Raw genomic sequence first — 14,966 nt, 5'->3', positions numbered from 1 at the left:
AAATCAGAAGGAGGCAAGAGGGGGAGTTGAGACAAGGGACAGGGGAATCAGGAGAGTGGTCGGTTGACTGCAGGGTTCCCAGGTAAACCCTGGGAGGCCTGGAAATCTGTAAAATGGGACAGCAATTCCTCCTGGTCCCCTCCTCATGGCTGAAAATAAATATCCAAAGGAAGGGACGCCGAAGGAGCCAGAAAAATCACCATCACCATGGTCAGCCCACAGATCAGATGGTGGCCTCCTACTGGCCCTCTGGGGCAGTGTCCAGCTTCTCAAGCCATGCCCTCAGGTCTCCCCAAATTCCCAGCTGATGGCTCTCTCTCTGGATGCTGATAAATCAAACCACAGCGCATTTTTGTTGGGAGAGAATCCCAGGAGTCACTTCCCCACGGATGTGGCTCTCTTGGCCAAGAAGGAACTGGGATGGAAGCACTGGGGGGAACCATAGTGTCTGGAAGACAAGTGACCAACATCCTAAAATTAAAAGCCACGGGGTCTGAGCTTCCCACACTGACCCAACAAAGGCCACACCCTCAATGCCAGAGGCAACCCATGCAGCCAGGAGACACTTGCTTCATATAGTGGTTCCAAAGTTGGCCTCTTATTGGCCCTGTGACCACAAGTCATTAGTTCCTGAACCTCACTAAGCCTCAGCTGCCTCATCAGTAAAGTGGGGATGCTAACAGTTCCTCATGAGGTTATCGAAAGGATGCAATACATTATTACAAGTAAAGCAACAGAACGTGCTCAGTAAAGTTAGCTGCTGCTATTATTTCTATCTGCCAGGCAGTGCATAAGGCACTGGCATTATAGACATGAAAGACACGGCCCCTCCATGCATCAGATTGTATTCTAATTAGGGGAGGAAGAAGAAAGCCCGCTTTTCACGTGGTGTGATAGCAGCTACGTGGAAGGGTGCAGGTGCTGATGGAGGGCAGAGGAGAGGGCTTAGCTCAGAGGCCTGGAGGAGAGATGGGGCTTCCAGGGACAGCTTATAAGAGGAGGTGAGTCCTGAGAGATGGGTACAAGTTAGGCCAGAGACAGGTATTCCTGGAGGAGGACACAAACATGAGTCAAGTCCAAGAGAAGGAGAGGAGCTAGCTGATGGAGGTCCCAGGAGGCCCCCTCACACCTTCTAAAATTTATACATACATATACCATACATATGCAACCCCTGGGTTCCAGATCAGTTTTAAGCTCTGGAATGGATTGTTGTGATAATGACAGTAACAATAATAAATAACAACAACAACAACATGAGTGCTTGCTAAGTGTTCACTATGGGCCAGGCAGTTCTGCTAAATTGCATCTATTTCATTGAATTCTTACAGTCACCTAGGGAGGGGGGGACAGTTATTATCTCTGTTTTAAAAATTAGGAAACAAGGCCAAGTCTTTTGAAGTTTACTGTGAAGGAGGGTCAGTGATGAGGAAGTCTTGGAGACTCAAAAGCAGTGACGGGACGTGACCAGCAATGGTCAAGGGCCAGGGAAGGATCAACAGGTTTTCGGGGACAGATCCTCATCCTGCCAGTGTCAGGGCTGATGCTGGGAGCCCCAGGAGTCAGGATGTGTGGTCCACGGGTGGCCCGTGGGGCCTTCCCAAGCTGGGCCAGCCCCACGGGGCTCTTCCTGTCCTGTCTCAAGGCCACCCCCTCCCTGAATCAAGCACAAGCTTGACCTACCTATGGGGTGACCTGCCCTGGGGAACAGCGTGTGATCGTAAATATTTACTGGGCGATTGTTTAATGTCAGCTCCCCACTACACTTCACAAGGACAAATGTTTGTCTGGTTTGTTCACCACTCATGTCTGTGGCCCAGCCTAGGGCCTGGCACGTGGAAAACACTCAATAAAACTTTGCTGAATGAATGAATGACTCTCTGCCCAGTGGTTTGGCCACCAGGGCACCTGCCAGTTTTGTGGAGATGGTCCCAGCTTCTACAGTAATATCTTCACACACCCCATGCCTCCTTCCCAAAGGATGTGTTTATATGCGTAAGAGCAGCAGATGGTCCAGTGGGCTCAGTCTCACACAGGAACCAACCTGCTGTGTGTAGGTCCAAGGGGTGGACACTGTTGCTCAGAAATAAGAGCACCACTGCTCATGTGGTTGTGGGCTCTCGTTCATTCACTCAACACACTTTTTTTTTTCTTTTTTTTTTCTTTTTTTTACCATGCGCCAGACACTCTTCTGGACTCTAGAGGTAGAGCAGTAAATAAGAGAGATAAGACATCTACCCCATGGAGCTTACATTCTGGGGTGGGCTGGGGGTGGGGACAAAACAACAAAGAAAGAAAGAAGTAGTTGTAGTATATATTGTCAGGAGCTAATAAGTATTATGAAGAAAAATAAAGAGTGTTAAGGGAAGAAGAGAGAGAGAGAGGGTGGAGGTGGGGTGAGGGTGCCATTTTATATGCATGGCCAGTAAGGACTCCTCTGAGGAGGTGACATTGGCACCTCGATGAAGGGAAGGGGCCGGTCGTGGGATGATTTGTGGGAAGAGTGTTCTAGGCAGAGGGAAAAGCAAGTGCAAAGGCCCTGAGGTGGGAACTGTACCGTTGAGTCTGAAAAACAGCAAGAATTCTAGTGTGACTGGGAGGTTGGTGGGAGATAAAGGCCCGACGGGAGAGGCTGGGGGAGGCGGAAGTGTAAGGAGGTCCTTCCTTGGTTTTGTTGTAAAGGGATGCAGAAAACAAGGTGGGAGGTGGGGGAGGCATTTGGTTAGCGACCCATTGATTTCTTTGAGATGAGAACCATTACAGCCGATTGATGTTGACAGGAATGACCCAGTAGAGAGGGAGACACTGGGGAGACAGGAGAGAGAAGGGGGAAATTTTCAGGATTAAAGTCCTTGAGAAATTGAGAGGACAGGATTCAGTGCTTAAACGCAGGGGTTGACCAGTCTTAGGAGGAAAGTAGCTGCCTGTTGCTAGAAACCTGCAAGCTGTACTAGGAGACCTCGAGTTAGTGGGAGGGCTTATCTGTCTGTATCCCCAGCACCTAGCACCGTGTGTGGCGCAAGCTGGGTGTTCCATGCTTGTTTGGTGCATAAATAAATGAACAGTGCTGTCATGGGAAGTCAAGCATGGCATGCGCGGCTGGGCCAGATGACCTTCTAACCAGAAAGGCCCACAGAACCCCAGTCATACCTGGAAACTGTGGAGCACGGCGACATTGATCTCAACGACAGCCTGGTCCTTCCAGAGCGAGGCCAGCTTGTGCGTTTCCAGGCCCATCCTTCTGCCCACCTCCTGCAGAGGCAGAGAAATGGCGGTGCATCAGCCCTTGGGACCAAACCACAGGCCCACACCTCCCGCTGGCCCAGCTGGGCGGCCCTCCGTACCTCCAGGATGTTGTAGCGCTGGACGTCACAGAAGTCCCGCACCCCGATCTCTGTGCCCATGTACCAGCCGTTGAAGGGGCACCCTGGAAACTCCAGGCCACCCACCTCGAGCAGCATATTGGACACGGCAGGCAGGGCGTACCACTTCAGCCCCAGCTCCCGGAACCACTCATACCTGGCAGGGACACACGGACAATGGGTATTGGGGCCTTCACTTCTGCCTCCCCTCACCGCCCCCTTCGCCCCCCAAAAAAAGCTTCAGAAAGAGTCAACCAAGAAAGCTCTTGTTCCAAGGGTTGATCTCTAAGTTCATCCCCCCTGGAGGGGTGAAGGGGTACACGAGGTGTCCTTCATTGATTATGCATTCATTCACTCATTCATTAATTCACCCAGTCGTATAGTAAGCATCAAGTATGTGACAGGCCAATGCCAAATGCTGAGAACCCACATAGCATAGTGGTTAAGGACGCTAGAGTCAGAAAGCCTGGTTTCAGGTTCTGCCTTACTGCTTACCAGCTGTGTGAACTTGGGATGTTATTTAGCCTCTCTGAGCCTCACTCACCCCACCAACAAAATAGAGGTAATAGCATCCAACTCGTGAGATTACTGTGAAGACAGTACTATCATTCACTTGTATGTTCATTTATTCCAGAAATATTTATAATTGAGCACCTACTATGTGCTAGGCACCCTGCTAGGTGTTGAGGATATATTGCTGAACAAGAAAGGCAAGACCCTGCCCTGGCCGGTGTGCTCAGTGGTTAGAGAGTCACCCCACGCACCAAAGGGTCGTGGGCTTGGTTCCTGATCAAGGGCACATACCCAGTCAGGGCACATGTGGGAGACAACCAATCTATGTATCTCTTTCACATCTATATTTCTCTCTCTCTCTTTCTCTCTCTCTTCCTTCCCCCCTCTCCCCCCCCAAAATAAAATAAAACAATGGAAAAATATCTTCGGGTGAGGATTAACAACAACAAAAAAGGCAAGATCCCTATTCTCAAGGAGTTTACAGTCTATAGACTCCAGTCTAGACTATAAACAGGCAAACAAACAAATAAATAGGAAAATAAAAACCAGGTGATGTGTTAAACAGAGGGTGGGGGCGCTACTCTAGATCAGGAGGGGCTTCTGGGAGGGGGAATACTGCACTGACAAGAAGAAATGAACTCTGAGGAAAGGGCACGGGAACAGCAAGTCCAATGGCTCTGAGGCGGACTGAGTTCCGGATATTCAAGGCGCACACACAGAAAGAGAGCCCAGCCCAATGATGGCGACATAGTGAGTCTCAACATAGGCAGGTATTTTGTGATTGTGAGAGCTGTCTGGAGCAAGGGCTGAACCAGATGAGCTCTTGAAGTCACTGTAACCTATGCTTTCATCACAGTCAGGCGAGGCACCGCTAAGAGAACTGGCAGGAAGGCAACAGAGGCCTGTGCTGCTCAGTGTGAGAATCTCAGAGCCCCACAAGGGTTCCTCTCCCAAGGTCACTGCTTCTCAAGCTCCTAAGGCCCCATCTGTCCAAGCCTGCGCTTCCCCCTCCTCATCAATACACCCTCATAAGTCGGAAGCCCCAGACACAAGTGCAGAGTTGCTGTATGAGGGTGACAAGGGGGGGCCTTGAAAGCAAGCCCTTTGGGGCACCTGCTGCTGACTGGGCTTTGGAGCAGATGCAAAGAGAGGCCTGAGGATGGAGGTCTCCCTCAGGAAAGGAGGGGGACCTGCATGTTAACTCACACCCAGCACCCTCGGCCCGCTTACTTGGGATGTTCCATGGGCACCTCGAGCACAAGATCAGGCGGGATCTCGAAGAGCTCAGGGTCTCGGCCGCCGGCCTGCAGGACCAGAGGCACCACGTCGAAGCGGCCGTACTTGGGTTTCCAGCCCAGGTCGATGCACAGCTGGGGACAAGACAGGCCAGTGAGTCTGCAGACCCAGGCACCTCGCCCCCTCGAGGCTCCACTGTCACCCTCCAAGGCTGGACCTGGTACCTGGGTGAACTCCACGCAGGCAGGGTCCCCTCGGATGGTGCCATCAGGCATCTGGTAGCCGGCATAGCGGATGAGCTGGGAGTTCCAGACCCGGAAGTCGTGCTTCCCATCGCTCCGCTGGGGGAACACCGTGATGGCCGACCTTCCCCAAGACAAGGACCGTGCTGTTTACCACCTGGCTCCAGTGGGGGCTCCCAGCCACCCCCCTCTGGTGCCCTGCCCCTTCCTGTCTTCCCACTCCCCAGCCCTCTGCACCTGAGGCTACGGAACCCAGCTCCTGCAGCTCCCCAACATGCCCAGTGCTCCCTGCCTCTGTGTAACCTGCCCCACTTTCTGAAATACCGTCTCCTTCCCTCTTCCATCTTAAAGACGCCCCCCCCCATCCCCTCCAAATGGTTCCAAGTCTGAAGGAAACCAAGGATACAGGCTATTGAGGGGGGCTAAGCTTGCGGAGGCTCTGCTCATTACTAGGGCTCCCTAAAGAAGCCCGAGTCTCCGCTCTCTTTCTCCCTGGTTTCTCCTGGAGCCAGAGACACCACCCCTAAACCCATTTGTATCTTCTGGCTGAGTCTGGAGGTGGGTGGACCCCAGCCATGGCCTTGAGAAAGGGGCTCCCACCTGATGTTGCCGTTGTTGGTGGAGTAACGCAGGTGTCTGCAGATGTGCTCGAACATTTCCTGGGCAGTGGAACAGCTCCGGGCGTCGAAGACCTGCACACAGCCCCCCAGACACGCCCACCAAGATCAGTGAGAACTCAGGTCTCTGGGATGATCAGAAGCTAAATCACGAGGGATCCGAGGGTGGGCCCCAGACCCCCAGGGCCAAACACTAAGCAGAGAAGTGCTTCCTCATCTCTGCATCGACACCTCCCACCCCAGGGCTGCCCCGTCCAGCCTTTCTCCTGCTCTCCTAGGGGAGCCCAAGCACCCCCACTTGGAAGATCCTATCAAAACCCCAATCCCAAGAAAACTCGATGGCAAGCACCATGGATCCGGATTCCCGCAGCCCAGCCTAGTTTCTCTACAAGGTGAGCACATTGGACACCAGGCCTCCAGCACATTTTGTTACAGGCGGAGGTGCTTTCACTGGCATCATTCATCGATTTCTCTGTCCAAGGGCTTGCGATATTCTCCAGCAACACAAGACCCCCTCGATGTAAAGATGTCCTAGGAGGCTACGCTAAAGAAAATGTTTTCTAGGGGCCAAGGATCCAAACAGTCCAGGCAAACCACCTTTCTTGCAGCACCAGAGCTTCCACAATAATAATAACAAGGTCATTTGGTTTGATGTTGGCCGCTAGTCTCCCAACTTGAACAACAGAGAGAAAGATCAGCTGGAAACCCCGGGGCTGACATTGGACCCTAGACTTCCCACGGGGGCCCGTCTCAAGTTCAGGGGTGTGCAGAGAGAAGCTGAGGCCCCGGGTTCAGTCCGGGAGCTCTGGGCACAGCTCTGCTTGGCTGTTCGGGGGCCTCTGCCCAGGGCCCGCCCCGTCCGCCGCTTCCTCTCCCGCTAGGCTCTAGGGAAGTGCACCTGCAGGTTGGACCACTGGATCCTCCCGATGCAGCGTGGGGCATTGCGCCAGGCCTGCTTGGTGGCGTAGATGAGCTCATCTCCCGTCAGCTGGTAGGTTCCTGTTGTTTCTATCTCCTTTGTTACAGCTTCCACCCTGGCCAGATGTTCCTCTATTTTTGCCCTGGGGGACAGGAAGACATCAGGAAGATCAACAACGAGATAGCCTTACACGGGCATTAATTCAAGCCACAGAAGCAGGAACTGAATTAGGACACCAGGAGGTCAAGATGTCTCCTGGAGACCGGCCCCTCCAGGTCAGCTTCATGGGTGCGTGACCTGGGCCCTGAGCTTAGAAGGGCCCCGTGCTTGGTCTCATGCTCTGCTGTCACTGTGTTCAAACTCGGAATCCCTTTTGAACAGGGAGTCCGCGTTGTTTTCGATTTTACACGGGGTCCTGCAAGCCTTGTCGCTGTTCCCGATCCCAGCAGCGCCCTTGTGGTTTCTGGGCACTTTTTCTCTAATCATGTACATCTCCGCTTGGCGAGCACAAGCAGGGAGTGCGTGCAACCCCCTCAGACACACGCGAGACCCAGAGGGGCATCCATCACGCCACAGTCCCGTCTGCCTCTCCCATGGTGAAAGGATGAGCCAATCAATTCCTCCCACGGCATCTCCTGTGCACGGAGTGCCTGCTAGGAGCCCGGTACTGGTGAAGTCACTCACAGTCGGTGTCGCATTGGGCCTGTGAGGGAGGCGTTTTTGTGTCCATTTTATCGTCAAATGAATCAAGGTTCTAGGAGGGTAAGTCCCCCCACAGGACGGGAGTGTGATAAAGAGCAAAGTCAGGACTCAGATCCAGGTTTCCCTGATGCCACGCCCAGGCTCTTCACCTTCCACCTCCTACCCGAGGGGGCGTGCAAGCCCAGAGATGCTGAGGGCCTTCCCACGCTCTGCTCTCTGGCTCAGGCGCCCACAGGGAGTGGCTCTCAGGACTCCGCCTGCAGGGCCCCAGGGCCTGCTCAGGGAGGAGCCCTCCCCAGCAGGGTCCAACCTCCCAGCTCTCCACAGACCCGGGGTTTCTCAACCTCTCAGCCAGCCAGGCAGGTGAGGTGTCTACACGGGCTCCTCTCCTCCCCTCCCAGGCTTCAAAAACACCCCACAGGGAGAAATTCGGGCAGAAAGGCTTTGAAACACCACCACCACCACCACCACCACAACCTTGGGCTTTCCAATCAGCACCAAAAATGTTTGAAATGGCAACAAACAAAACTATTTAAGGAATGAACTCCTGATTAAGGAGAGTGGACAACTCAGAATAAATGGCCTTTCTGCGGATGAAGAGTGTCCCGACCACTCTTCCTTGATTAAGGAAAAAGCTCAAAGACAAAACACTTGACACCATTTATCTTCAAGGATACACCGCTGCTGGGTGAAGGTTGAGGCGGCCCTTTCTCCCTAAACAAAGCTCCTAGCAGCACTCGCTGCGCGGCACCCAAGCATGGAAACAGCAGCCATGACCAGAACACAGAGGCCTCGCGCATACTTGTTACCATGTGGCCATATAAGAAAGAATTCTTTTTTACATGTTTACCCCATTCCTTTAGAATTTTATATTTTGCCACGACTTTCATGTAGTCATGGTTCTGAGGCACTGAAAATGCTATGATGCCTATTAGTTCTGGAAGAAGAAAAAAGAAAATGGCTTTTGGCATCGGTGAACTGGATTTAAACAGAACATTGAGCAAGTTATGATTTCTATCTATACATTCCTTCCTTCATGAAAGACCGAACCAGCCCAGCTGCCTGTGCCCGTGGCTGCGAGTGTAATTGTGGAGATGGACTGTCGTTTGTCCTCCACCGCCCCCAGGACCTCATGGGGGTCCCAGGTATGGACTTGTGACTGTGAGAAATGGCTCTTTCCTCCGTGAGAAGCAGAGCAGCCCTGGGGCCTCCCCCAGCTAACATCCGCCCAGCTGCCTTCAGACACCAGCAGGACCTCCCAGGTCCAGCATGGAACACTGAGGTTAAAGCAGGGGCTCTAGCGCTAAGCTGCTGGGGTTCAAACCCTAGCTCTGGGACTTCTGAATGTGTGACTTTGAGTGGGTTCATCTCCTCCACAGCCTCAGTTTCCATGTCTGAAACATGCGGAGGATAATAATGGTGCCAATCTCATCGAGGCGTGGTGAGCGTTACTCACAAGGCACTCACGCAGGGCCCAGAACATACTTAGCCCTCGGTAAGTGTTAGCATCGATACAGTGGCCCAAGGAAGCCCATGGGGAAAATTCCCGCCCCCTGAAAGGTTCATTAGTCAACACCTCACTGACAGCCCAGGGCGCCTGAGCCTCCCAGTCTCCCAGCACCCTGCAGAGGTTCCAGTTGCACAACACACAGCCCGCACTCCCCTGCGTGAATAGGGCTCTCAGTCCAGCTGTGCGTCAGCATCGCCTGGAGAGCTTTGAAAGAACCTGGATGTCTGCTGCCTCCCCACTTCCTGGGGCCCTGACACTCGTGGCCCAAGGGACCCTGACATCAGCATTTTGCAATGTCCTCAGGCAACTCTTCTGCGCAGCCAGGGTTGAGGATCACTGGCCCTGGGAGGTCACATTTCTGAGGCACTGAAAATGCGATGATGCCTATTAGTTCTGGAAAAAAAGGAAATGGGCCCTCCCGGCTCAGACATTGTCTGGTCATAGGAGAGGGCATGTGGTCTCACCAGAACCACTCTTTCTGCCACGGGGGGTCCCAGGTGCACTTCTGTGGCTCACTTCGTGCAGTGAAGTGCCACGTGGGGCTGCACTATAAAAGCCACACTCCCCTCCCAGCCCATTAACCAGCCAATCCATGCTCTTGGCCATTCTGTCTCACAATCCCTTTGTGCATTTCTTATTTTAAAGGTTTAAAGGGGCCTAAGTGAAAAGTCATATATTTTATGAAACCCAGGAGTGTAGAACCCCACAAAGTTCAGTGCAAAGAGCATGGCCTGCCTTCTCCAAGTCGGGTGGCCTGAATTCTAGCCACTGGGTGACCTCAGGTGTGTCACTGGGCTTCCTGTTCATACCTGCAGAAGCACTTGGCTAGGTGGTCTCCAAGGTCCTATCTATTGCAAACATTTAATAATGAAAGGGTGCATATCCAGTCACAATCAAGGTGACTGTGAGCCAGGACATGGTTTGAAATCCTCACAACAATCTTATGAGCAAGATTCTATCGCCACCCCCATCTGTTACAGATGAGGAAGTTGAGGCACAGAGAGGGTGAACAGATTTCCCAAGGATGCAGGACTAGTAACTGGGGAAGTCAGGATTTGAGCTCAAACAGTTACACTCCTGACCCACACTTTTAACCACCATTGCTCTGCCTCTTTGTCTTACGATTATGAAAACCCACTCTGGGGTCTTTTTCCCTCAGGAAACTGTGCTTTAGCCCTGGATCCGCTGCGAATCTGGGAAGGAAAGGGGCCCGGAGTCAGAGGGAAGTGGCTGGAGACAGGAGAGCTCCCAGGAAGGGGGAGGCAGCGGGTCCTGCAAGAAGTGAGCCTTACTCTTTGAAGGAGCTGTAATACTGGTTGACAAATTCGATAGCTTGAGGTAGAAGTTCATCTGGGGAGGTAGGCTTGTCCCTGGGTCCTCTGGTCAAGCTTTTGGAGTTCATGATGGATCCCAAGCAACACTTGGACCTGCAAGCCAAATCCTGCAAAGAGAGAGATGGGTGGTGAAGTGGACAATTTTGATGGCCATCCTCTTCTCCGGGCCATGTTCTTCCACTCTGGCTGCTCCAGCACCCCACCATCCTACTCCACCCCTTTGGCACCTCCTCCTTGGTGTCCACCAGGCTTTCTCCCCACTTAGATTTCTTTTCCTCTACTGGCTGGACCCCACTGGGTGTGAGCTGAGGTTGCTCCCCCTCACCCAGGTTCAGCCTCTTGGTATTATTCCCAGCCAGCTCCAGACCCAGAACAAAGTCAACATCTCTATCCCTGAGGACATCTCGACTACCTTCTCATTTAAAGAGGCTGATGTGGCTCCTGGGAACACACTATTGGTGTTCAGCAAAAATGAACTTTAATGAGATGGTGCAAATCCCAAAGTCAGAGGGTGGCACAGAAAAAGTACTGGAAGGAAGTACACCCAAATGTTAACTGTGATAATTTCTAGAAGGTGTGGGAAATCATTCTGCTTTCATAGTCTTGAAATTTTCAATTCTTTCCCACTTATATGCATCAGATAGAATGCATTCTAAATTTAGAATGACAAATGTAGGGAACTATCAAAGGGCCTTAAAGGACACTTGGTACAACTACTCATTGGGTGCTTGATCTCCTTTCTAATATCCCTAAACTAGAGGCCTGGTGCACAGATTCGTGCACCGGTTGGGTCCCTTGGCCTGGCTTGTGCCCTCTCGCAATCCAGGACCCCTCGGGGGATGTCAGAGAGCTTGTTTTGGCCCAATCCCCACAGGCCAGGCCAAGGGACCCCACCGGTGCACCGGGCCTCTAGTACGCATATAAGATCTTTGGTTAATCTCTTCCTGCCCTTCCCTCTCCCCACTTCCCTCTGAGATTTATCACTCTGTTCCATGTTTCCATGCCTGTGCATTGAGCATCTTCCCCTGGTCAGTGCATGTCATAGCCACAGGTCGAACGATCGCTTAGGCTTTTATATATATAGATAGCTCTTGAATCCTTCTAGTGACAGGAAACTCACTACCTCTTGATATAGTTCAGTTAAGTTTGAGCAGGTCTGTTAGAAAGTTCTCCCTGATACTATGCTGAAACCTGTGTCTCTGTGGAAAAGAATTAATTTGTTCCTGTAACCGCTGATATCACCTCTGGATTATCCATTATTCGTGAGGGGGGTTCACAGTGAGTTGGCCTCATTTACTTCCTACTGTTATCTATGAGGAACACAGGTCTCTGTTCCCAGCACCCTTTACCCAAGTGGAAGACGGTTTGCTTTGCCCAGGGGGACATCTGTCTGATCCTCTAAGGGCCCTGATTGGCTTCACCGACTTGGGACAAAGGTGGTTCCCCCTGAAGCCCCAGACTTCTCACCGCTTTGGCCTTGTGGTGAAGTGTGTCTTGGAGAGTCATCCCACTGCCCCAGTTTTTGACCCTCACATGTCGTGGGCAGGCTGATGGGGGCGCATCCAGCTTAACCAGGGATTCTGGAGACTTCTAAGAGGGAGAAGAAAATAGGGATTTCCAAATGCTCCAACTTCAGGATCCCATGGGTCTCTCCCTGGCCCCTGGGCCCTGCTTTGGCTTTGGGTAGGGGTGGGGAGCTAGGGTGGGTAACAGGCCAGGGTGTCGGTCCATGTCCCTCCTCCCTTCCCGGCAGCCTGGCCACCTGGACCAGCGCCTGCTCGGAGTTCCAGGTGCCTGGGCCACTGGCCAGGCTTCTCTCCTCACCCAAGACCCTGCCAAACGCTCCCTCAGAGGAATTGCAACAGTGGGGACTAAGATTAGATGCAAAGGAGGCTACTGTCACAGTCAATACCGCTGAGAACAGAAACCAGGATGAGGAATAACCTCCCACTGCCTTCCACAGAGGCATTTAAGAAAATGAAAACCATCTTCTCCCCCAGCCCCCCCCCCATTCTCTGCCCATCTCCCTGGAACGCTGAGGTCCAAAGCACTTAGGGAAGGGAGCACCATGGGATAGAGGCTGGGGCTGGGACCAAAAGCCTCAGCTGTCGAGTCTGGGGTAATGTTGGAGTGCCACTTCTGACTCCATGATGGTCTCCTCTCACCTATGCCAAGTCCTCCAGGTGCCAGTGCACCTTGGGGGCCACCACTCCGGATCACCACGGATCATCCTGCTCTCCCAAAGCCCTTCCTCATCCCCGCCTGTGTCCCCTGGGTCTCCACTCACTGCCCAGACCCCAGCTTCCACCAGGCTGCTCAGCGTGCACCTGCCTGGGCGAGGGGGGAAGGGGCTTCCCACGCCCCTGTGACTCACTGACCTTTGCCGCCCCCGTGAAGGGCTGGGGGGCCTCGTTCCGGTGCTTGCTGAGGCTGTGACACTTGGGGTCATCCTGTGTCACTGGACTGTGAAAGGAAACAACTGTGATGAGATGGCATATCTGAGGGCAGAGAGGGCTCTTGAGTCCCTTCTGCCAGCCTGTCACTTGATGGGTGAGGGGACCGAGGTCCGGAGAGTGGGAATGAATTGCTCATGGTCTCCAGCCAAGGAGGATGTGTGTATGTGGCGGGGGAAGCAGTCAGCCAGATCCAATCACCCCACCATCACCACCCTCCCTCCTCTTCTTCTCTTGCCTTCCCTCTACAAAGCCAAAACGACATGAAGGGAGCTGAACCAAAGCTGGGGGCCCAAAGGACGACCCACAGAAGCTTCAGGAAGATGCCTCCCTCAAAAGCTGAGTACAGCCTGGCCGGTGTGGCTCAGTGGTTGAGCATCAACCTATGAACCAGGAGGTCACAGTCCTATTCCCGGTCAGGGCACATGCTGGGGTTGCGGACTCGATCCCCAGTTGGGGCGCACAGGAGGCAGCCGATCGATGAGTCTGACCACTGATATTTCTATCTCTCTCTCTCCCTCTCCCTTCCTCTCTGAAATCAATAAAAGTTTGGTTTTTTTTAAAGCTGAGTACTATTGTGGGTGGGCAGACAACGGCTTCTCCCAGCCCAACAACACTGTCCACCACCCACTCATTTTGGAGGATTGGAGCATTTTTATTTAAAGCATTCGATTTGTCTCGGTTTATTTATATATTCTAAATTTTTATTATGAAAAGTGTTAAACATCCACAGTCAAGATAATAGAATAATAAACCCCATGGGCCCTTCACCCAGATTCAACCCAATCAGCAATTATCAGCCCATGGCCAGCCTGTTGCAGCTCCACTGCTCCCGCCCCCACCATCAGTCTAAAGCAAGTCTGAGAGGCCCTGATCTTCCTTAAATATCTCAGTAAGTGTTTCTGGAAGATAAGGGCTCTTTAAAATAAAACATATTGGTTACATTTATCTTAAAACAATAGATTTAAAGAACTTAGCCGGGCCCAGCCAGTGCAGCTCATGGTTGAGCATCAACCTATGAACCAGAAAGTCATGGTTCGATTCCCAGTCAGAGCACATGCCTGGGTTGCAGGCTCAGTTCCCAGTGTGGGGTGTGCAGGAGGCAGCCGACCAATGTTTCTCTCTCATCATTGATGTTTCTATCTCTCTCTCCCTCTCCCTTCCTCTCTGAAATCAATAAAAATATATTTTAAAAAAAAGAATTTAGCCTGTCCTTTGGAGAAAACCCTGATAGTCTGAAATCACTGAGAAACCATTGGTTCTGGTTTGGGATTTCAGGTTCGCTCTCCTGGCAAATGCTGCAGGGAACAGAAGACGTGTGGCTCCCCTGGCTGCATACTCATGAGCACCCCTCCAAGCGTCACACCCCACACATGCCTCCTCCTGGGGTGGGTCACACGACAGGGGCACTTTAGTAGGAAAGCTGGTTGTGTTCCATGTTCTTTGCACTATTTTCCGGGGTGTGCACACACATCAAGGGGAAGGGGGTTGGGGAGTGTTACAAAAGGGCCTCTCAATTTCTACTTTACACATATCTGTGATATTGGAATATGACAAATGGTCATGCATTGCTTTTATTACTGACAAAAGTAATATTTAGGTTGTGCCCAGTTTCCTCACTAGTATAAACAACACCCCAAACTGTGAACATGGTCTGATTGTGTGTGTGTGTGTGTACTAGTAAAAGCATAGAAAAACACAGTCAATGTTAACAGTGACTAGCATTCAGTGATGAGAGCATGGAGTGTGTGTGTGTGTGTGTGTGTGTGTGTGTACTAGTAAAGCATAGAAAAACACCAGTCAATGTTAACAGTGACTAGCATTCAGCGATGAGAGCATGAACATTTAAAATTTTTCTTTAGACTTCTCTGCATTTTCCAACTTTTTACAGTGACCACAAATTCCTTTCCCTAATGGGGGAAAGTTTTTAAATTTGAAAATGAATAAACAAAGCGACGCACAGTCACTTCTCTCCCCAGGTTAGCAGACTTCTTTAGACCAGCTGTTGGGAGATGGGTGACCAGAAGCCAGAGGAGCATGTGAAGGTTCTGGATATTGACTGACCAACTCTTGCACTGTCC

General features: G+C 52.0%; 1 protein-coding gene across 1 annotated transcript in view; it reads right to left on the bottom strand.

Annotated features, from left to right (window-relative positions):
- Nucleotides 1-12,892, bottom strand: part of NOS2 (nitric oxide synthase 2, inducible) — a 28,288-nt gene extending 15,396 nt beyond the window's left edge. Inside the window, exons 1-9 of the mRNA XM_014548214.1 lie at nucleotides 12,811-12,892; nucleotides 11,900-12,022; nucleotides 10,391-10,539; nucleotides 6,866-7,028; nucleotides 5,951-6,042; nucleotides 5,333-5,474; nucleotides 5,103-5,242; nucleotides 3,342-3,516; nucleotides 3,148-3,249 (exon numbers count right to left, since the gene is read on the bottom strand). Of these exons, the coding sequence (XP_014403700.1) occupies nucleotides 3,148-3,249; nucleotides 3,342-3,516; nucleotides 5,103-5,242; nucleotides 5,333-5,474; nucleotides 5,951-6,042; nucleotides 6,866-7,028; nucleotides 10,391-10,539; nucleotides 11,900-11,938 (1,002 nt within the window). The 5' untranslated portion in view covers nucleotides 11,939-12,022; nucleotides 12,811-12,892. The remainder of the gene's footprint in view (nucleotides 1-3,147; nucleotides 3,250-3,341; nucleotides 3,517-5,102; nucleotides 5,243-5,332; nucleotides 5,475-5,950; nucleotides 6,043-6,865; nucleotides 7,029-10,390; nucleotides 10,540-11,899; nucleotides 12,023-12,810) is intronic.
- Nucleotides 12,893-14,966: the final 2,074 nt, after the last annotated feature.

The sequence above is a fragment of the Myotis brandtii genome, unplaced genomic scaffold (genome assembly GCF_000412655.1).
Source record: "Myotis brandtii unplaced genomic scaffold, ASM41265v1 scaffold50, whole genome shotgun sequence".
Classification (NCBI taxonomy): domain Eukaryota; kingdom Metazoa; phylum Chordata; class Mammalia; order Chiroptera; family Vespertilionidae; genus Myotis; species Myotis brandtii.
The sequence above is the reverse complement of the archived record's forward strand: the minus strand, read 5'-3'. Positions and strand labels throughout refer to the sequence as shown.